This window comes from Ptychodera flava, chromosome 9 (genome assembly GCF_041260155.1).
Source record: "Ptychodera flava strain L36383 chromosome 9, AS_Pfla_20210202, whole genome shotgun sequence".
In the NCBI taxonomy this organism is placed as follows: domain Eukaryota; kingdom Metazoa; phylum Hemichordata; class Enteropneusta; family Ptychoderidae; genus Ptychodera; species Ptychodera flava.
The window spans coordinates 34,874,135-34,897,134 of record NC_091936.1 but is presented as its reverse complement, the minus strand read 5'-3'; the positions used below and the strand labels follow the sequence as shown (position 1 = coordinate 34,897,134).

Below are 23,000 nucleotides of genomic sequence, written 5' to 3'. Positions count from 1 at the left end.
AGATCATTGTAGTTCAATGGGTGCCTTAAAGGTCTGGTGAAATGCCCATGTAGCAAAATCACAAAAATACAGTCGATGGTCTATAAAACAGTCACATTCATTTCTTTTTTCGTTTTAGCGCGCGTGATTATGAAATATGGCAAAAGAAAAATGCAATGTGGGCGTGTCCACCGAGCCTCTCCAGTCGACTTTTTTCGGCTTTCCGAAGTTTGCCCGACGCCGTATCTCATAACGGGAAGTAAAGTATTTCACACCTCCGTAAGCTCCCCGCGTGGGGTAACTTCTAGGATTTCCGCTTACATGATCAGGACAGTGTCCTCCTTCACTATGGGAAGACGTTGTTCTTTTGGTGGCTGTGACAGCGGCAAGAACGTGAACGGCTCAACTGTAAACTTTTTCAAGTTCCCGTCAAGTGTTGAGTGTTTGAACCGTAACGTGCTTGTCTCTTCTGGTTCTTACGATCGGCTGAGCCTGCCTCGTTACTCGCTACACAGAAGGTTGGGACCGCGGTGCAAACCAACTGCATAAACACAAACACTGAACGTTGAGACTACCATTAAAACGAACAACAATACGGAACGTAGAGATCGCGATAAAATCATGGAGGTTGAGTCCAATCATGGAGTTGAGTCCTCCAATCGACAGCAACACGGAACGCGTCGTTGGGACGGCGATAAAAATGAAGAACAACCGGGAATACCGGACCACGAGGACCGCTGTGCAAATCAACCGCAACATGGAAGCATCTAGACCGCAATGCAAATCAACTGCAACACCGAACCTTGTGGCCTTGATTTAAATGCGTATGTCTGCTATGTACAGCAAAAGTTTCATTCTCGCGAGCGAGCGTTCCTATCATGCCTGCTGTACACTAGACAAAATGACGTCAAATTTATCGCGAGGGCTCGATTGAGTGTGCCTAAGTTTCAATTCTCGCGAGAGCCATTTATGCATGCTGTACACTAGACTAAATGACGTCAAGTCTCTCGCGAGACTTGGCTTCATGGCAAATGCGTACGACGGAAAGAATGCAATAATACGGAAGTAGATACAGTTTTTGCGAATCGCCGAGAGAGAAGCGCAGATCAACAAAGACTAAAAAAAAGCCACGTTTTTTCTTTATTTTAAATCATTTTCGCCACTGTGGCGAATTAGGATCGATTTTTTTTCGCCACTTCGGATTTCGATTCGCATTGGCGAACGTGGCGAATGGGCAGCGCGAACACTGTTTTGTTAGCGGATACCGGGCAGAGATAAGGCGGCGTGGGACCGCTATTCGATGTAAATGAACACACCTGTGACGTCACAGACGGCCAACCATGATCCCAGCTGAGGGCGTGACCTGAGTGTCGCAAAATGACCCCATCAAAGCCGCGCACAAAATATCAAAAAAATTAACACTTGTGCGTACTTTTAGGTTGCATTCTGTTGCGAGTGTGATGGTATTGACCCCCTGGAAGATATTCAGTCACATGAACGGGACCATTTCACCAGACCCTTAATAAAGGTTGTTAATTATGTTGGAAATAGCTAGTAACGGTGACTTTGTCCTATGCTTTTTTCATGTCGCTCACTTAGAATTTGTGCTAGTTGCTAACAAAATTAATATTCTTGGCAACTTTTAAAATTTACACTTACATTTACTATGAATTATGCATATTTGTATTCCTCTTCTTTCATGATGTTTAAGCGTTGTTTAATCTGCCACTGAGGATTGTGGTATTATGAATACAAAAAAAAAAGGTACCTAATTTGCAAAAATCACAGGGAACAAGATTTCCTTTGAATGAGATTGTGATAAAGCTCAAACACTAATGTCAGCAAACCTTTACCAATTTGTGTTAGTAACAGAGGCAATGTCTCAGTGAATGGCATGAAAAATGGCTTGGGACAGAGTCACTCTTTTGGGTGTCTTCCTACATTATCATCGACCAAAGATGTGGCTTACCGGTACAATGGACCATTGCATCATCAAACTGATGACTACAAAAAGCGCGTATATTTCCCCATCCGTTGTGACCGCATTGTGTCAGGTTCTGTTCCGTGCCGATGCACGTGACATTATCCAAGTGAAATGGAAGCCCCGTGGATGACAAAAGTCGTTGCACCTGAGTAGTATCAGTATACCCAAGCTGGCGACATGCAACCTTTCCATCTGTACTATCATCCCAAACCATATAGCTACAGATGGTTCCCCATTCTGAATCATGGAAAATTTCAACTCTTCCTTCAATGCCCTGGTCAGTGCTCCTGGAGTTTCCGAGCCGCACCTTTCCCTCCACTGAGGGCAAAAAAAAATTTATAAATTAAATCTTATGGGCGACATTGTTGCTCTATATGACAATTTTAAAGGGCCAGTGGCAATAACTTCTGATAATTTTCTCACTTATTTTTTGTTTTGTCTGTTGATTGCAGATTCTTATTCTTTTCCCTAAAGCATGCATTGTTATTTGTATTCTTGTCTGGATCAGACTTCACTGGTCAACAATGCAATCTACACATGAACAGGCTGAGTTGACAATTAGCCTGAATCCTGTGTATCTCAATATACTTTGGGGGTAGAACATGACACTGTAGTTGACATCAATACAAAAGTAGAGAAAAAAGCCGTGGAAAGTTACAGCTACTCGCCCTTTAAAACTCATTTTATTCAATGACATGTAATCTGAGCACAGAACCTGGACCTCCAGGGTCAATGATCAGATTTATTTTGGTTTGACCATTTAGTATTCAAGTGATATAGTTCTGGAAGGTAAATTACAAGTGACCTAGTGATTGATGTAGCTCCACTTTTAATTTTCCTGAAAACAACAATGAAGGAAATCACTGCATAGCTCCTGAAGGTCAATAACAAAGGCAACTATAACTACTGTACTGTGAAATTTTTTACATAAAAAATAAATTGTAAAAATAGAACACTCAACAAACATTCCTGACAGAAGCGAAACAAACGTAACTTGAAGACGTCCAAAGGACTCGACAGAAAAACATACAGATGCCGCTGACTTACCGTATAAGCTGTCTTTGGTATTTGCACATATACCAAATGTGAGCTAAAAATTGGCAAAGTGTGTCATAATTATATAATCCTATGGGACTGTACGTCAGAAGTCATGAGCAACAATTTTAAAAAAACTTAGAAACAATGTAATATAGTGTAAGGCCATAAGAGGAAAAGGAGTTTTGACCAAAAATGAGACAATTTCCCCCTAAAAACTGCACATACAAAAAATTTCGTCATCATATGCACAAAACTAAACGAGATCAAAAAATCGGAACATAGTGCAAATTAATTTGATTGCAATGGCTTCTCATTCAACCGAAAGATTGTTATTCAAAGATGCTTCACATGTAGATTACGGAAAATGTCTTCAAGTTACGAGTTTTGCAAACTAGGCATCACTCAAGATTTTACGGGATAAAAGGAATATTGTATTAAAAACTTAGATTTCAAATTAATTGCTATCACTTTCTCTGTGAACTAAGTTTACCAAATAACTACCTAGGACATGGCAAACGATGGTTTATGGAGAAACTACTTTTTTTCTACAAAACCTTCCCTTAATAAATTTCTTTACCTCCTCTATAACAGCCTTCTGAGAAAGACGTATCATCTATCGCTATATCTCCACGGACCCCATCTCCAACCACACCTTCTATGATCACCTACATGGGGAGAAAAATCAAAAGCTTCCATGAACATGATGGCATTTCTGAAAGTAGTCTCCACTGACTAATATCAACATAAGAAATGGAGCTTTTCTATTTCATTATTTACAGACATATCTATATATTCTGTACGACTGTATCACATCATTTCCATCATTTGCCAAATTATCTGTCATTCAGCATTCAGGTTGAAATTAAATATTTGATTTTTTCTTATTACAAAATTACAAGCTAATTGCAGAGAGTGAAGTAGAAGTTGATCAGTTTTAGGGAGTTTGAATTTCTTTGTACCTGGAATGGACGTTGTATGTTGTAGAAAATTACTGAGCCTTCTATCCAGGAATTTCCTTGGTTATTCTGTTTGCTCCATCTTAGATCGTCAGTGTTGCTACCCTCTTCTCTTGTATAGATGTTAAGTTGACCAATATCAGAACCATACATGCTATGGTAAAATGTCATCTGTGGAAAACAGATGAGACACTCATAAGTATATCATTGTCAGTACGCATATCACACAGCTGTATTAATTAAAGTAAAACGTAATTTTTGAAAGTATCAATACCTTCAATATAGAACACGACATGCATTTCTACAGAGCACTGATGAGAATGAAAACTTATGTTTCATTGCATGTTTTTAATTGCATTTTCCTCCTTTGATTATAAATGATAAAGAATGATAGGGTTACTGTTTTATCTGATTACTAGTTGTTTGTGAAGGTGAGTTTTTTGATAAAAGAATTACAAATAAAGTGGTGATCAAAATCTCTTTGACACCGTAAGACATATCTTTACAAAATATGGCACAAATATCCTGAAGTCTAAATTTTAAAACTACCCTACATACCGGTAGTATAACAACTGTTTACTATGTACAAATCATCTGGGCTAGTCATTGGTTAGTGAGGGCTTGATGAAACATAGGGCCAAAGTCCCCGAAGCTACTATAGCCATGGATACAAAATTAAGTATTTCCTGACTGTATGAAATTATCTCACTAAGGTCATCCTAGGGACCTGTAAACCAAATATTAAAGCTGTCTAACCAGCGGTTTTGAAAAAACAAGCGACCCAATAGTTGACAGAGCTCTGTTGTGATATGTAGAGAATAACTTTTTGTGACACATGTATTGATGAAGAAGGTGGATATCTTTGATAGCTCATTTCAGGACGGCCTGACCAAAAATGGCAAAATATTAGCTGCAAAAATACAAAATTGATGATATCATCATATATTACATTATATTATATTTTTCATCTACACAACAAATATCAAATCAGTAAGTACTGCGGTTCTCAAGATATTTGAGTGGACGGATGCCTCACAAACGGACATCCAATAGCTTCTATAGACTATAGTCTATAGTAGCTAAAAACCACAAAATGAAAGTTGACAGAGGAAAATACATTTTATCCTGAGACTAGATCGTAAATGTTTTCCTTCATCAAAAGTCAACAGATGTGAGATCACTTTTCTCTAAGCTTTCCCTTACGAATACTGTTTGTACAACTCACAGGTGTACCATATATACGTAATGAAGTCTGATAAGGTCCAATATAAATGTAACAATCTCATATTTTGATGTAAGTAACATTTCCATATGTCACAATGACCCTTGAAGATAGAAATTTCTATATTTGTCGTTAATGAGAAATGTTTGCTGCTTACACTGCAGTTTTCATTTAGAGCAGGCAATAAGTAATCACTAATTAGCCTTGCAACTTCATCTTCAGTTCTCGGGGAGGACACCTCAATGAAGGCATAGTATCCACTACCGTCTGATTTACTGTGGTCACCGGTGGGACCTGTGCTGCCAGATGGTGTGCTGCCACTATTTCTTGTCCAGTCAAAATTATCATCCGTCATCTGAACCCACTGGCAATAAGACTCCTCAAAGTCACATGGCAAGGGATAGACAAACTCTGAAATGAAATGATATAAAACACACATATTAAAAGTGGCATACACAATATGACGCCACAGAAACTATTTTCGGGATAATTGCATGGTGACAAATTTCCAGGTGGTACTAGCAGTATCAATTAGTCAATATTAAAATGAAAATAAAACAGGTTTTTGCTTTTCTCTTCAACTACCATTATTTAATAAACAAATCGAAGTAATTTTTATTATGTTTGATAATTAAAAAGCAAGTGAAATGGTATGATTACAAATAATTTACATCAAGGTACCACTAAGGAAAGAAGTTGTGGATTCTTGCTCTGACAAGATTTAGACTGCATGTCAAATGACTTAGTTTCTTTCTGCATCTGATTGAAAATGAATGATACAAAATATACCTGACATATTTAAAAAAACCCTGACATATCTATCAGCATAAAAACTAATTCTCTTTGCTATTGTTATCCTAAATAACAATTTTAGTCGATATCTAATATACTGGTACAATCCCTTGCTAAAAATGTAGTGCAGACTTCTATGGAATCTTTTCTATAGAATTCTATAAAATAGTGCCAAAACTCTATAAACTTCCATACAACCTCTATAGATATCTATGGAATATCTACATTGTATAAGCAATAGAACTAAAGTCTTTGTGGTATAAACGGTTGTGTGATTGTTTTGACTACAATTGCATTCTCTAGTGTTTGTGATTCCACCTCCTAATTTCTTGATCAAATCTATACGAAGCAGGAAAAAAAGGAAAAAGAGAGATTCATTTTCATTTTGTTTTGTTTTTTTAACCCTTGCAGTATCACATTTTGTTAGAATAACAGTGTTTTCCATGCAAACTTTCTGTCTGCTTCTGAAATGTAAAATGGAAGGTCTCTGTGAACTTCTTGGTTGCGATTAAATGTACATAAAGTCCCTGTTGGTACATAGACATGTACTCCATGAATAACATAGAAACAGCTGATATGAACAGTGATTTTACTGGCATGGAATTAAGGATGAAAGCACAAATTTGGATGTTGGAGGATTTGAGGGAATTTGTGACCAGCAAATCTTTCTGAGAACCAAGGAAGATTTGAAGGAACTTGTGACCAGAAAGTCTTTTTGAGAACCAGGTCAACAACTAGATCATAAGACTTCTGTTTACTGTCATGTAAATCTCAAAGATTATTTATAATATTCAAAAAATGCTGTATTGCCAATCAATCTGTCAGAGAATGGCATATGAAATATGAGTGATGAGGGATTGATATATTTGTCAAGATAAAACTCTGGCACTTAAAACCAGGTCACACAAAATCATTCCGTTGCCATACACCCTATACAGTTCTAGGATTAACTGCCAATTGTGGTTGTAACAAATTTCTTGGCATAATTGTTTTACAAACTATGCAATTTGATCATACAGAGATATTATAGTTACAAATATTTGTGCAATAAATGCTCCATATGGTATTCACACTGTATCTCACTGTCTGTCACTGTGATGACAGCAACTGTTATATATTCACAAATTACAAACTGAAGTTGATAAATTGTCCAGGCAGCCATTGATAAAGGGAAAAGTTGGTTTTGTTTATCACAATTTTGGTGTAGCTATTTATTTGAATGTGTCTTTGAGATAGCTGGCAATATTTGAGGCAACACAGACATTTGGAAACCAAGCAGAATATACACTATGACCACTAAGATGAGTGATTATGAAATGGAATTTAATATTATTGTCTTATATGAGAAATTTAATATTCCAATGTCGACTTTTGCGTGGGAAAAAAATGACATTTGTCATTGTCTAGTTTTGATGAATGATGAAGAATTCAAAGATTAATCAGAGGAAATGAAATTCTCAGAAAATTGGGCAAGGTACACTGAATTTTGATGAGTTTGAACTCATGGTTTTGTCGCTCTGACAATATCCAATGGAGATGTTAGTTTCCTGAACAAAGAATATGAACAAAGCTGCATGAACAGCACAAATTAGCACATACTACATGTATAGAAAATAATGGTAGTTGAAACATGGGTAGAACTGAACATAAAGTGCTGACAAACTATGCAGTACTGTGCCTGTAATTGCCATACTGAATAAACGACTACATCACAGATTGCCGAATTCTCACTGACACAAACACTGGAGCACCGTGTTGGCTGCATCAAGCAATTTACTGGTCCAGGATTAATTGACTACAAGAAAATTCAAACATGTGCAAACCGCTGCAGTACAACAACCTGTTGTATATCAGCCTGCAGACAAAGGCGGCATCACAGACGGACAGACACACACTTCCCCTAAGGGTATGCTTCCAGGTATGCAAGCAATCAATCAAATTTGTTTGGCATCAACAGAATAATAAAAGCTTATTAAGCTACATGTAGTAGCTGAGACACAGTCCAGAGACTTTGTATGCATGCCAACATGCTAGCCTTGCAGGCAGGAATTATGTTGTTGTCTAATTTTGCTTGTTTGTTCCTCAGGATTAGAGACAAATTCATTTCTATAAACGGCTTAGTAAAACGTTTTGTTACATTTGGATGACAAAGAAATTGAAATCATTGGACTTGAAAGCACATGATAAAGCGGCAATCTAAGAGCAGATTGTTTCCTCATGTTTGTATATTACGGCAGATAAACTAATGTATACATCTAGTATCTAGAACAATAGAATTCTGTGTTTGTTAAAAAAGCTTTATAAAGAACACCTAGCTAGCTGTTCTTTGTTGATTGTTTCCAGGCACCCCAATTACAGTGGATTTTGAGAGCAACTCGATGCTTGGGTGGTTTCAAGAAACCCACTGGAAGGCTTTGAGGATTTAATTCCCACTCTGCACGTGAAGTTATTAAACTCAGGTTGTGAGAAGCACATCCAAGATCATGCCCCATCCAAGTGCTTGAAATCCTTGAAATTTATGACATTCATGAAATGGTCATACTCCACCCTCAGTTCATTTGACTCCAAAGTAATGAATGAATAAGAAAAACGTTATTATGAATTCAAAGTACTTTGAAGTATGTACAAGGGTTATAGATAAGCACAATGCATTGTCCGCAACGTACAATATACTTCACGTAGGGTCTGCAAAACCCTATATATCAATGCCGTAAAGGTTTATCCTATATATCACATGGTGCATGTATGCTAAAAATCTTGTTCAAATATCATTACAAGAATGCATTCAAAATATAATTCATCACTATTTGTTTAGATTGTTCAGAAAAGCGATGGCTGCATCCCCTTGCAGATTTAAGTAAATAATGACATTTTTTCCCCAACAGAACTCTCAGTATACAATAATGAAGGGCAACAGCATGATGAAAGTCATGGTATTAAACAGCATCAAGATCAGATCGATAAAGAACGTCTGAATTTAATAGCTGAAAAATTACACTATATAGTAAAGTAACATCTATATAATTATATGGTGGACCATTCCTTTTAGTCCTATCCTGACAATTCATTTGTCAGAACTAATTGTAGTACAATACAATGTTTATTGCGCAACAACACACTTAAGAAGTGTGGTACGGCAAAAATACCTGTACAGTTCAACGATACAAGGATTAACAAACATACTGAACACAGCAAGTTAAAGTTGCATCAAAAAGGCTAATACAACACACTTCATACATTGACAGTGGATGATTAAAACATCTACATCACAATTGAAACTTATTCCATTTATCCTAAATTCCATCCACCCTCCCTTTGAGGAAAGTTTGAAAGTGCAGATTTGATATTTTTGCTGATTTGCGTCAACATTGCAGATGTGGTTCAAAAATGATCAACAGACAAGTTTGTCATCAACACCGTAAACTTAATGAATAATAATTAATATGCGGGTGAGGGGTCTCCGCCAGTCTGCTTCCTGGGCAAAGGTTTGGGTTGCAAAGTTGTGTTTGCAGACCTTTGGAAAGCCGAAAGTGAAAGTGGTTCCAACGGCCTGGTGGAGACCACCTTCTTGAGTGGGGGTACATGCAATGGACGGCCCAAGCGGAGGACAGTCAGACTGGACGGAGAGACCCCCATGAAAGCTAAAACAGCTAGTGCCAAATGTACAGTTCTTTTGAAAGGCAGCGATATATCAGCTTTTATTTGACAAATACGAAATAGTTTAAATCGGAAATGGACTGGTTCTCCACTTTATTTCTATGTACAGAGTAGGGTATCATTTATGAAACACAAAGAAAGGAAACATTAAACTGGTTAAATTCTGGATTAGTCAGTGATTTGGTTGTGTGCCATGGATTTTACAGTGAATGAATTTCTTCATGCAGAGATTTAATAGCTACATGCTTTATTCTCTATGGTTACACCGGGAAGTTCTCTTTTTCTGTATTTTTTTCCTCATATGCACTCATGTAGTGGTCTTATTTACTCTACAATCTAGCTCAGAGTCTTAAATTTGCCTATTTCCGGGTTTATAGAATCGGTTTGCAGAATTTGTTCAAAGCACTAAAAGGCTGCATTCATGAACAGCTCTAGAGAGCTCTGGAGGCCAAGAGATTTGAGGGGAACTTGAAAAGATTGAGGGTACATTTGCGTGGACTTGAAAATACTGTGTGACTGAAGGGGGACTTGAAGGAGAATAATATCACCAATTGAAAGAAAGTGTCTTACAATGAATAAATGCTGAACAAAAACACAAAATACTTCACAGTTGTGTGTACTGATTTATTAAAGACACTCTTACACCCAATAAGGTTAGCACAAATCACATGAAACTGCTCCAGCCACTTTGTTGGGTCAAGAGAATTAATGTTGCTTGTCTGTTTAAAAGTATAGTGCCAACATAGAGGTCTAGATTACGGTGCCTCCTCGTCTAGAGCAGAATGTTTGGGACTTTATGCTTACAGTTTGCTCCCAATATTTTGCAGTATTCCCCAGCAAACATGAAACCAAAGGTGTATGTTAAGTTGCCTGACTTACTAGCACCTGTTGGTCCAGACAGTTACATAGCCAAAGCACATGTAAAGATTGCTATACTGGTGCATCCACACTGGATGACAAAGTTGAACTTCATGTGGAACATTACACAATATTGACTGGTCATAATAGGACTGTTCACTTACTCATTAACATGCAAAAATAAATATTTGTCCTCATTTTTAGCTCCCATAGCCATATGTATATATGGCAATGGAAGCTATTCTTATAGGCTAGGAAAATGTCTGTATGTATGTATGTCTGTATGTCTGTATGTCTGTATGTCTGTGTGTCTGTATGTCTGTATGTCTGTATGTCTGTCCGTCAACATCAAAAACTCCAAAACCGCTGTACATTTCATCTTGATATTTGGTATGTACATGGATGATGGGCTGTAGATGAGATTTTGTTCAAATGAAGTTGTCATTGCCAAAAATATGCAAATTAAGTGAAAAAATGTGAAAACAGTCAAAATTGAAAAAACTCAATAACCACTGAGCAGATTACATGAAAAATTAGCATTTAAGTACTTTGGGCTGACATGAAATGATTGTGCGCATCTTGGGTCAGTATCTTGGACTTGCTATTTTTCATGAATTTTTTTGTAATTTTCTCCCATTTTTGGTCAAAAAATCTCCTGCTCTGAAACCACCAGTCCGATTGATTTGAAACTTGGTATGGAAGTGCATAGGAGTGACCTTTCCCAAATTTGGGCAAATCATGGTGAAATTTGCATATTTTTAGTTTACACGTCCATAGACTCCCATGTATAAGGCAGATCTCCATAGACTCCCATGTATAAGGCCACAAAAAATAAAAATTTAGTTTCTCATCGTATTCATATTGCAAAAAGGATGCAGTGACACAATTTTTAGTCCCCACGGATGAAGTCCAGTGAGCTTATAGATTGGGTCATGTCCGTCTGTTCGTCCATCCGTGAGTCCATCCATTCACGCAGATATCTCGGATATTTTGACAAAATGTCATGTGACCTTGACGACCTTTGATCATAAATATACATATTTGTCCATAACTCAGTAACCACAAGGGCTACCACCCTTCATATATGGTATGATGGGACAGCTTATGACGCCACATATTGTACCTCATTAATTATGCACATATCTAATTTTGAGCGAGCCAATAGAGCTAGAGGTCTGATTTTTGGTATATAGGGATAACTTAGCAAAACAATTTTTTTGACAAAATGTCACGTGACCTCGGTGACCTTTGACCTCAAATATACATATTTATCCATAACTCAGTAACCACAAGTGCTACAGCCTTCATGTATGGTATGATGGGACACCTTATGACGCCACATATTGTACCTCATTAATTATGCACATATCTAATTTTGAGCGAGCCAATAGAGCTAGAGGTCTGATTTTTGGTATATAGGGATAACTTAGCAAAACAATTTTTTTGACAAAATGTCACGTGACCTCGGTGACCTTTGACATCAAATATTCATATTTGTCCATAACTCAGTACCCACAAGTGCTACAGCCTTCATGTATGGTATGATGGGACAGCTTATGACGCCACATATTGTGCCTCATTAATTATGTGCATATCTAATTTTGAGCGAGCCAATAGAGCTAGAGGTCTGATTTTTGGTATATAGGGATAACCTGTGTTCGCGCTGCCCATTCGCCACGTTCGCAAATGCGAATTGAAATCAGCAGTGGCGAAGAAAAATCGATCCTAATTCGCCACAGTGGCGAAAGTGATTTTTGTTGAAAAAATTCCGCAAAATAAGCAAAAACGTGGGGTTTTTTAGTCTTTTGTTGATCTGTGCTTCTCTTTCGGCGATTCGCGAAAAAACTATATCTACTTCCGTATTGTTCTCTCTGACGTACGCAATTGCAATCGAGCCAAGTCTCGCGAGAGATTTGACGTCAAATTGTATAGTGTACAGCATGCACATAAATGACTATCGCGAGAATTGAAAATGCAGGCAGACGCAATCGAGCCCTAGTCTCGCCATAAATTTGACGTCATTTTGTCTAGTGTACAGCAAGCAAAGCGAACACTCGCGAGAATTGAAACTTTTGCTACAGCAGACATACGCATTTTAATCGTGGTCACAACGTTCGGTGTTGAAATTTATTTGCATCGTGGTCTAGACGTTCCGTGTTGCGCATTTTAATCGAGGTCTTATTTTAATGGTGGTCGATTTGCATCGCGGTCCTCATGGTCCCGTATTGATGTTCATAAAAATCGCCTTCCCAGCGACGCATTCCATGTTGTTGTTGATTTGCATCGCGGTCTCGACGTTCTGTGTTGTTGTTCATTAGAGAGGTTATAATCTAATTACGTGTACGTCTGAAGGCACACAGTGGCGTACGCGTATCCATGCTCAGTTGTGATTTTTTTGGTTGATTTTGTCGTATTGTTTTTTCAGAAACATACGAAATTCGTCTAAGTTTTAAGAAACAATTAATTTCTCTACGCGAGGACTATTCAAGCTCGTTGTATCCTCGCATTAAATTTACCGATTTTCTGTAATACAGTTATTTATGTGGTTTACGAAAATCTTTGTGACAGCTTCAGGTAGAAAGTTGAATTAGACAACATTTCATTTATATCAGGAAATCATAGCACGTACGTCTTGTACAGGTGTACTCTTCGGAATTTTCTGATATCAAAGATGTTTGCTAATTTACAATGATACTAGTACTTAACGAGATTTCCTGTCTAAATTCCCGCAAATCACCAAGAAAATCTAAAAATTACTACACATAATTAAGACTACATGTAGAAGTGTCATTTGATGATGTTCCGAACGTCTGTGCCACATTTACGCGACGTCTTGTATGACGTGACAAAGACGCTACATGTACTGATGTAACGTAATTACTGTAACCAAACTTCTATTTTAATCGCCGTCCGAACGTTCAATGTTGCTGTCATGCTGTTGATTTGCCTCGCGGTCCCAACCTTCCGTGTTGCAGTTCATTTTAATCGTGGTCTCAATGTTGCGTGCTGCTGTCGATTTGCATCGGGGTCCAAAATCAAGCAATTTCCAGTGTTAAAATGAAGACAATTGGATATAAGGTTGATGTGTTTATAGTTTATTCTTGTGCATGCAACCAACATTGGAGATTATAGCATTATAGAAAGCTTTGTTTTCGTAAAAATGTGTGGCTAATAAAATTTGTCTGTGGCTAATAAAATTTGAAACTATTCGCCACAGTGGCTAACAGCTTTCCAAACCCAGCGCTAACACAGATAACTTAGCAATACAATTTTTTTGACAAAATGTCACATGACCTCGGTGACCTTTGACCTCAAATATACATATTTGTCCATAACTCATTAACCACAAGTGCTACACCCTTCATGTATGGTATGACGGGACAGCTTATGACGCCACATATTGTACCTCATTAATTATGCACATATCTCATTCTGAGCGAGCCAATAGAGCTGGATGTCTGATTTTTGGTATATAGGGATAACTATAGGAGAGAAATTTTTTGACTAAATGTCATGTGACCTCGATGACCTTTTACCTAAAATATATGTTTATGTCAATAAATAAGTAACCACAAGTGCTATGTCCTTTGTATTTAGTAGGATGGGAGACCTTATGACAACACACGCTTTACCTCATTAATTATGTACACATCTAATTCTGGCAAGCGAATAGAGCTAGAGATCTGATTTTTTGGCATATAGGGATTAATTAGCAATATAATTTTTTTTTTCAAAATGTCATGTGACCTCGATGACCTTTGACCTGGATTATACATATATATGCATATCTCAGTAACCACAAGTTCTATACCCTCCAATTTTGATAGGATATTAGACCTTAAGATGTCACATCTTGTACCTCATTTATAATGCACATATGTATTTCTTGGCTGGCCAATACTGCTAGAGGTCTGATCTTTTTTCCCGATTTAGAACCATAACTTAGACATGCCTCATGTGTTTCAAATTGGGAACAACGACATAGACCTATGTGCCCATAGATCTCAACATATACACTCCAGTGATACTTCTTAATGACCACATTTTCCTGCCCCATCAAGACTAATACTCCTATTACAAGTGGGGACTATGTCATTGTAAATGACTTGTTGATTTAATGGTTGTATCACAGTATTCGATATATCTAATTCTGTATTTTTTCCATTTTATATTCTGAATAATTACATTAAACATATTTCACTGTCTCCAGTACATTTCATTTAAGTATTTTCACTTCATGCACTTTATCCCTTTCACACATGTTCAAATATCTGACCAGAGAACAAACACTAAATAGTCCAGGATGGGAGCTACAGTGTCATTGACGCTATTTTTTTATTACACTTTTGAAAATAATTAATGCATGTAAGAATAACAAATAATACAACTGAGCTTTGGCGAATGATTACTGAAAGATGTATTTATGGCTCAGGCTACAAGCTGCAACAGTTGCCATGCATGCAACTCTGACAAACCTTATCTGCATTTCTTACAGCAGTGTCAGATATGTCATACGCATGCAGCTATATCTGGAAACCAACATGGACCACTTGGCCGTGTGTCAATCACCAAAACCTATGCTCGTATGCATTGTGGTCTTAAAGAAATAGATGATTTATGTAAGATTCACATTGACAGGCCTGAGAAAGTTTTCTAGAAAGTTTCTATATTTCCCCCTTACCCTCTGTTTGTTAATGCAGCTAAATGGTGGATATTATGCAGGAATTTCGATTCAATTTTTGACTATTGAACCAAACCCTAGAACAATGGCATTATGATACATTTATAGCTCAACCCTTTGAGTCCTGTAATTTTTCCCGCCAAAATTTTAGTTGAAAATTTTTCCAATTTTTAGGAATTCCTTTGTAATTTTTTTGACAGTTTTGCTCTGAATGAATATCACTTTTTATTGGCTACAGTTTTTGATCAAAAATCTGGAAAAAATCTGAAAAAAACTATCTGGGTTACAATTTGTCAAGGTGACAAAAATTGACTGTGCAGTTGGTCAAAGGGTTAATGTACGATGTCAATGTGAAAAGTATTGTGTAATATTATATAGAATGCATGTCACGTGAACTGTTCTGTAATGCATGAATACATCACTGTCATGGTTGGAATCGTCAGACTGGAGTAGCAGAGGGTATTTTGGTTCCTTCTTGTTACTTTCCTTATCATCACTTTGCAGTCTCTCCTGTTTTGATCATGTAAAATGTTGAGTGGGTTTGTACAAACATCCTGACACCATTGTTTGAGAGATAATTGACAACCCGGAGGTGTTGCTAGCAATGAAATATATCATTGATACAAAAAACATTCCGAGTAACGCAAGAAACTGTTCACGTTACTTGTAAAAATATAGCTGCATCTGGTGAAGAGAAATTTACGCATACAATCTTTGAATCGACAAAAACTTGAAAAAATACTTCACTCACTGCCATATCTTGGCCTTTTATCGACGTTTGTCCACAGGGGGCTTGAATGTTTATTCGTGTCTGTGTTTGTTTGTGTGTATGTGTTTGTGTTTGTTTATTTGTTATTTTTAATAAAATAACAGCGAAAAGCTATTTTGTTAATATTTGTCAATAAAGAGCAGTTTATTTATTTGTTTGTTTGTTTGTTTATATGTATTTCCGATGGTTAGGGTTAGGGTTAGGCGTCATGAGGAATATTTTGAAAATGTGACCCAAATTGCATTCATGCATTTTGGTCATGCTTCTCTGAATACTAAAGAATAGTGTGGAACTTTCCTGCACAGTCACACCTGTGTGATCGTACCAAAGCTGAAGTATTTGAAAACCATGGACATAAAACTTTACATGTTAAAAGGTCAGGGATAGTAACTTGCAGTAATTGTTAGGATTACCACTTTACCCAATACACTACATTTTAATTGTGAGGCTGGCATTTGATCAATTTTTACCAAAAATGCTATTAATCTGCATGTGCACAGACCCTAAAAAAAATTGTAGGGTCTATGGTCTGTGCTGGTAATTTGACTTTGGCAGTTGAAACGTCATCCCCGTTTCACTGACAATTATGTTGCTGTTCCTCTCTCAAGCTTACAATTAAGTTCCTGCCCATACCACCTGAGAACTAGAACTAGTTAATTCGAAGCTTCCCTTCAACTTCATTTATTTTAGTTTCCTGTTAGACTTGACGATAGAAATCATCAAAAAAATGATAAAACAAATCGTGCATTTTCACATTTCTGTCATGAATCTGAAAACACACTACAAGTCAAACTCTGATTATGGCAGTGAGTATATGGTGAGTGATACAACTTTGAGTACTACCTCCAAAACCCAGTATATGTGTTTTCTTTATAATGGTATAGCAGTCAACGATAACGCCATCAAAGGAAAGCTGACTTAAATATTCATGAGTTAACTTATTAGCCAATCAGTGAACTGCTTTTTGGAAGCTCTACTGCAATTTTACATAATCTCCAGAAGGTCTTTCTGTTGATCATGTTGATTGGTGGAAAATGCACAATTTATTTGCATGCATGCTTTTGACCTTCGATCTTGAAGCTCACCACTGATTTTGATAATCAACCTCTGCATTCTGGCTCTAAGCGGTCTGAAAGACGTGCAACTGCCCATTTTAGCGCACACAACCATGGCAACAATCAACTGCATAAACTCGCCAATTTGATGCCTTTACAACTGTTAGAGTAAACTGAACTTTATCCACAAAGGTCAGTTTCTTTGTGATGCAATGGTCAATGATATTATAATTTATGTAAATGATAGTCTCATTATGCATGTATGTGTTATACCAGCTGGGTGCACCAGTGGGTTTTTTCTGTTAGTGTGTGTGTTCAAGACAAAGCAGACTTGGCAAGTGATGTTCATCCACTGCACGTGTTGGTGACCAATAAAGAAAGTGATTGTACTGAAACAAGCTATCGCTTCCTCTCGCTATATCATTGCACCGTACGGAATGAACTACCGCACCTCAACAGGTTATGGGCCCAGGCCACGGCTGCAATTTGATGGTGACGAGTCGAAGTACGAATTATGGGAGGTGAAGTTCCTTGGTCACATGCGACTGCAAAAATTGGAGAAAGTCATATCCCCCGAAGAAGGCGATGAAAGTGAGCCAGACCCTGAGAAGAATCACGATGCCTACGCTGAACTGATACAGTGCCTCGATGATAAAAGTATATCACTTATTATCAGAGACTCTAAGAATAATGGACGCAAGGCGCTTCAGATTTTACGTAACCATTATCTAGGGCAGAGCAAACCAAGAGTGATAGCACTATATAACGAACTAACTACAATGTCAATGAGAGATGACGAAGACGTGACAGATTATATGATACGGGCAGAAAATGCAGCCACTGCACTTAAAGGCGCAGGAGAAAAGATCAGTGACAGTCTTTTAATTGCCATGACACTAAAGGGACTTCCTTCACGCTTCAGAACCTTTGTTGCCGTCACAACACAAGCCGAGAAGGAACAAACCTTCACAAAGTTCAAGATGGCATTGAAAAGTTATGAAGAAACTGATAAAGGTAGCCAGGTAGTGAAAGGCTGTTCTGGGGACGGCGTTAGTCAACATGGCGTCATGAAGATACACAATCAGAGGGGGACCAGCAACGACTGTAGATACGGTTCAACGAGACGGGTAAGATGTTACAGATGTGGCAAGATTGGACACAAAGCGAACGAGTGCAGACAAGGGCAGAAGTGGTGCGACGTTTGCAGAACCACGACACACATGACGAGAGAATGCCGTAAGACAAGACAGAGACAAGACAGAGACGCGGCAAAGACAAGTAAAGACAAAGACGCGCTAGATACAGACGAACATTCATTTTGTTTTCCTGTAAGTCATGAGAATTTATGTAATTTTGAAACTAAGCAGCATAGTTTGTTAGTAGATTGTGGAGCAACTACTCATATAATAAAGGATAAATTCAAATTTGTAAGTTTCGAGACGAATTTCGATAGCAGAAAACACACGATAGAGCTAGCAGACGGTAGCCAGAGTACGGTAATGATGTTGTTAAGGGCAGAGGAAATGCGAAAGTTGCTTTGTATGATGTAAATGGTCGATCTCACGATTTTATTTTAGAGAATGCTTTGTATGTACCATCCTATCAACAAGATATTTTTTCTGTTCAAGCTGCAACAAGTACTGGGGCGTCAGTAAGTTTTTACCCCAATGGTGCTCATTTGAAAGTAAAGGGCACTACGTTTGAGGTTGAGAAAAATGGGAGATTGTATTTCTTGAACAAAGTTTCCTGTAAAACCGCATCTAGATCACTGAAAGATTGGCACAAAATAATGGGCCACTGTAACTTTAAAGATATTATCAGTTTAGAGGGTGTATCCAAAGGTTTCATAATAAGCGATAAAGAAAAATTCGATTGTGATACATGTATTCAGGGAAAAATGACTCAAACGTTTAATAGAGTTGCCGATAAACGTGTCACCAAGCCCATGGAGTTTGTACACTGTGATTTAGCAGGGCCAATTGATCCTGTTGCAAGAGATGGTTTCAAATATGCTCTTTGTTTTACCAATGATTACTCGGGTACAGTCTTTGTGTATTTTCTTAAGAATAGAGTGATACCATTATAGCCACAGAAAGATTTTTGGCTCAGAGTGCACCTTATGGTGTGATTAAGAGGCTGAGAAGTGACAACGGGACTGAATTCACCTCAGACAAATTTAGATCTCTTATGATTAAGAATAAAATTTGTCAGGAGTTTTCAGCACCATATTCACCACACCAAAATGGTACAGTAGAGCGAAGTTGGCGTACACTGTTTGAAATGGGCAGATGTATGTTATTAGAGTCCAAACTTCCCAAGCAGTTCTGGACATATGCAGTAATGGCTGCCGCCTATACAGAAACAGATGTTATAACCATAGAATAAGAATGACCCCTTTCCAATGTATAACAGGCAAGAAACCTAATTTAAGTAATCTGAATCCATTTGGATCTGTGTGTTATGCATATGTACAAGTTAAGTCAAAACTTGATCCGAGATGTATTAAGGGTACTTTTGTAGGGTATGACAAAGAAAGCCCAGCATACTTAGTGTATTTTAAAGAAAATAATTCTGTAAGAAGAGTAAGATGTGTCAAATTTGTACAAGAGTTAAGTGATAACAAGAATGTGTATGATGATGAAATGATATTCAGGAAAGATGTCACAGATAGCACAGGTACAGAAGTTAAAAACACACATGATGTTGATAAGGCGATCGTACCAGATGATGGTCAAACTTCGGGTTCAAGTAGTAAAGAAAACTTGGACGATGTGACACAAAAGGAAGGAAAGGTTAAGACTAGACCTATAAGAATTACTAGAAGGCCAGAGTATCTCAAAGATTATGTAACAGTCATGGAAGATGATGAGAGATATATTCATTATTGTTACAAATGTGTCATGTACTCAAACTTATCAGGAAGCTGTTAATTCACCTGATAAACGTAAGTGGGAGAAAGCAATGGATGACGAAATATTAGCACTAAGAGAGAATGATACGTTTGAGTTGGTAAAATTGCCAAAAGACCAAAATGTAGTAGGAGGTAAATGGGTTTATAATATTAAAGTGAATCCAGATGGTACCGAGAAATATAAGGCACGATTTGTTGCTAAGGGCTTTTCTCAGAAACAAGATGTTGATTATCACGAAACCTTTGCGCCAACAGCCCAGATGACATCAGTAAGAATGTTAATGCAATTAGCAATGAATGAAGGTCTTACTGTACATCAGATGGATGTTAAGACAGCATATTTACATGCTCCTCTTGACTGTGTAATTTATATGGAACAACCAGATGGCTATGTAACTAGAAACAAAGAAGATATGGTTCTTAAACTTAAGAAATCACTGTATGGCTTGAAACAAAGTGGTAGAATGTGGAACCAGATGTTACACACTCATCTGATTAATGAGGGTTTTCAACAGTCTTTAGTTGACTACTGTGTGTACACAAAAGAGAGTAATGGCAATAAGATCATCCTAATTATTTGGGTTGATGACATTATTGTAGCAGCCAACAATGATACCGCTTTAGTAGAATGTAAAGCATCATTAAGTCAGAAATTCAATATGAAAGATATGGGAGTTTTATCATGGTTTCTCGCAATTGAATTTGATTGTGGTAAAGATTGTATTGTAATGAAACAGACAAAAAGTGTAAATGACATGTTACAGAGATTTAAAATGAGTGATTGTAAACCCAAAAGTACGCCTTGTGATCCAGGCGCTTGTAAAGCCATGAATGAACCATCACCAGAGTTGGTAGATGGAAGGTTGTATAGAGAGATAGTTGGTAGTTTGATTTATTTAATGACAACTACAAGACCAGATATTTCGTTTATTGTGACAAAATAATCCCAGTGTATGTCCAGACCGACAGAAATGCATTTGAACATTGCAAAGCATGTGCTGAGATATTTAAAGGGTACTAAACACTTTGGGTTGAAATACTGTAGATCAGATACTGAACCAACTCTAATAGGTTACTGCGATTCAGACTGGGCGGGTTCAGATGATAGGAAAAGTATCTCAGGTTATGCATTTTCCTTAAGCAAGGGTGGGCCACTTATCTCATGGAAAAGTAGTAAACAACAGTGTGTTGCTTTATCCACTTGTGAGGCTGAATATATTGCATTAGCCAGTGCTGTCCAAGAAGGAAAATTCTTGAGACAATTATATTCTGACATGCACGGCACACAGAGAAAACACCTGAAATATTCGTTGACAACCAGAGTGCCATCGCACTTGCTAAAAACCCAGTGTATCGTAAGAGGTCAAAACACATTGACATCAAATACCATTTTCTTAGAGATGAAGTCCACAACAGTCATATTGTACTAACTTACATTGAAAGCGAATGTAATGTGGCTGATGTATTTACCAAACCAGTTTCAAAGAGTAAACTGAATGTGTTAAAGTTAGAAAGTTCAGTTTAAGAGGGGGTGTTACAGTAAACTGAACTTTATCCACAAAGGTCAGTTTCTTTGTGATGCAATGGTCAATGATATTATAATTTATGTAAATGATAGTCTCATTATGCATGTATGTGTTATACCAGCTGGGTGCACCAGTGGGTTTTTTCTGTTAGTGTGTGTGTTCAAGACAAAGCAGACTTGGCAAGTGATGTTCATCCACTGCACCTGTTGGTGACCAATAAAGAAAGTGATTGTACTGAAACAAGCTATCGCTTCCTCTCGCTATATCATTGCACCGTACGGAATGAACTACCGCACCTCAACAACAACAGTCTGTTACGATGGTCATCGTTGTAGCTGCACTACGCCGTTACAGTTACTCAAGTAGCGATTTGCCTTTGGAGCTATGTGTGCTACCGCAGTTTTAGCAGAAACAAACATGGCAACGATCAACTATAGTTGAGTCCGCTTGTGTCCGCGCACACACAAAATTAAGTCTTTGTTTTGGTGTTTAAGCCGGCTTAATGCGCTCCCTTGAGTCCACAAGTGTATATGACAAAGCATACAGCATTGTAACGAAATGGCTAACAGGAGTACTGACATACTTTCATTATCCCCCCTGCCTGTTGCTGTCAACAACTTCTTTGTACTTCAGTTTCAGTGCCTTTATCGTGCACCGGAACTGACCAGCTTTCCTGTTTCAGGCCTTTTGTCCCTTAATTTATCCCTATCCTGTTTCAGGCCCTTTCAGTATGTTGTTTTTGTAAACTAGGTTCTCTTTACATGTTCCTCTCAGCATACTTTCAAGATAAGCAGAGAGATCTCAACGTCAAACCAATTATTGCCATGGAATGTTGTGTTCAGTTAGGCAGCCATGACGACAGAAATTGAATGTTGGTTGTTGTTTGTTACAAATACCTGTCGCGTAATGTAGTTTAAGACGGCTCTGAAGCGGCTCAGTCCATCCACACAGCGAGTTGCGAGAGATATTCCCTACACCGGCTCAGGTCTAGCTGGCTAAACCGTCTCAAATTTGAAATGTTTCAGAAGCACTTCAGAGCGTCCCCACATAACTTTTTGTGCCAGTATTGGACCAGAGCCGTTGTAGAGGCGTTTTAAATGCCTGTGTGTGAATGGCACATATGTCTAGTTCATCTAATGCCAATGGGTCAACTCAAACCACTGTAGGGTAATTAAAGAGATGTTGGGTTACCCTGTATGATATTTTACTGACTGGTATGGATGTAAAGTGGGAAAACACTTTTTCTGATCTATGGTTGAATCTTTTGATGTGTTCACAAAAATATTTACAGTGAGACACTTTTTCTTTACATATAAAACTTCTGACAGTACACCTTACAGTTATGCTCAACGGAAAGTAGACGATGAGATTAAATGATACCTTACTCAATTACTAATTTACATCAGACACTTTATTTCTAAAACTACACTAGTACCTCACAATATTGCTTGCGAGCGGCAAGTTCTCAAAGACAAGAATAACAATAACTTTGCAAGAGCTTTTCAGACAAAACGTTTGATTCATGAATGATGAAGATGTTTCATTATTTGCCTTTTATATATCTCTTTGAGA

At 37.6% G+C, this 23,000-nt stretch overlaps 1 protein-coding gene across 2 annotated transcripts in view; it reads right to left on the bottom strand.

Moving 5' to 3' along the window:
* The window catches only part of LOC139140819 (scavenger receptor cysteine-rich domain-containing protein DMBT1-like), a 92,084-nt gene that overhangs the window by 52,850 nt on the left and 16,234 nt on the right, over nucleotides 1-23,000 (bottom strand). For both annotated transcript variants that reach the window (XM_070710252.1, XM_070710253.1), the window contains exons 2-5: nucleotides 5,337-5,590; nucleotides 3,961-4,128; nucleotides 3,579-3,666; nucleotides 1,949-2,281 (exon numbers count right to left, since the gene is read on the bottom strand). In XM_070710252.1, the coding sequence (XP_070566353.1) occupies nucleotides 1,949-2,281; nucleotides 3,579-3,666; nucleotides 3,961-4,128; nucleotides 5,337-5,590 (843 nt within the window). The remainder of the gene's footprint in view (nucleotides 1-1,948; nucleotides 2,282-3,578; nucleotides 3,667-3,960; nucleotides 4,129-5,336; nucleotides 5,591-23,000) is intronic.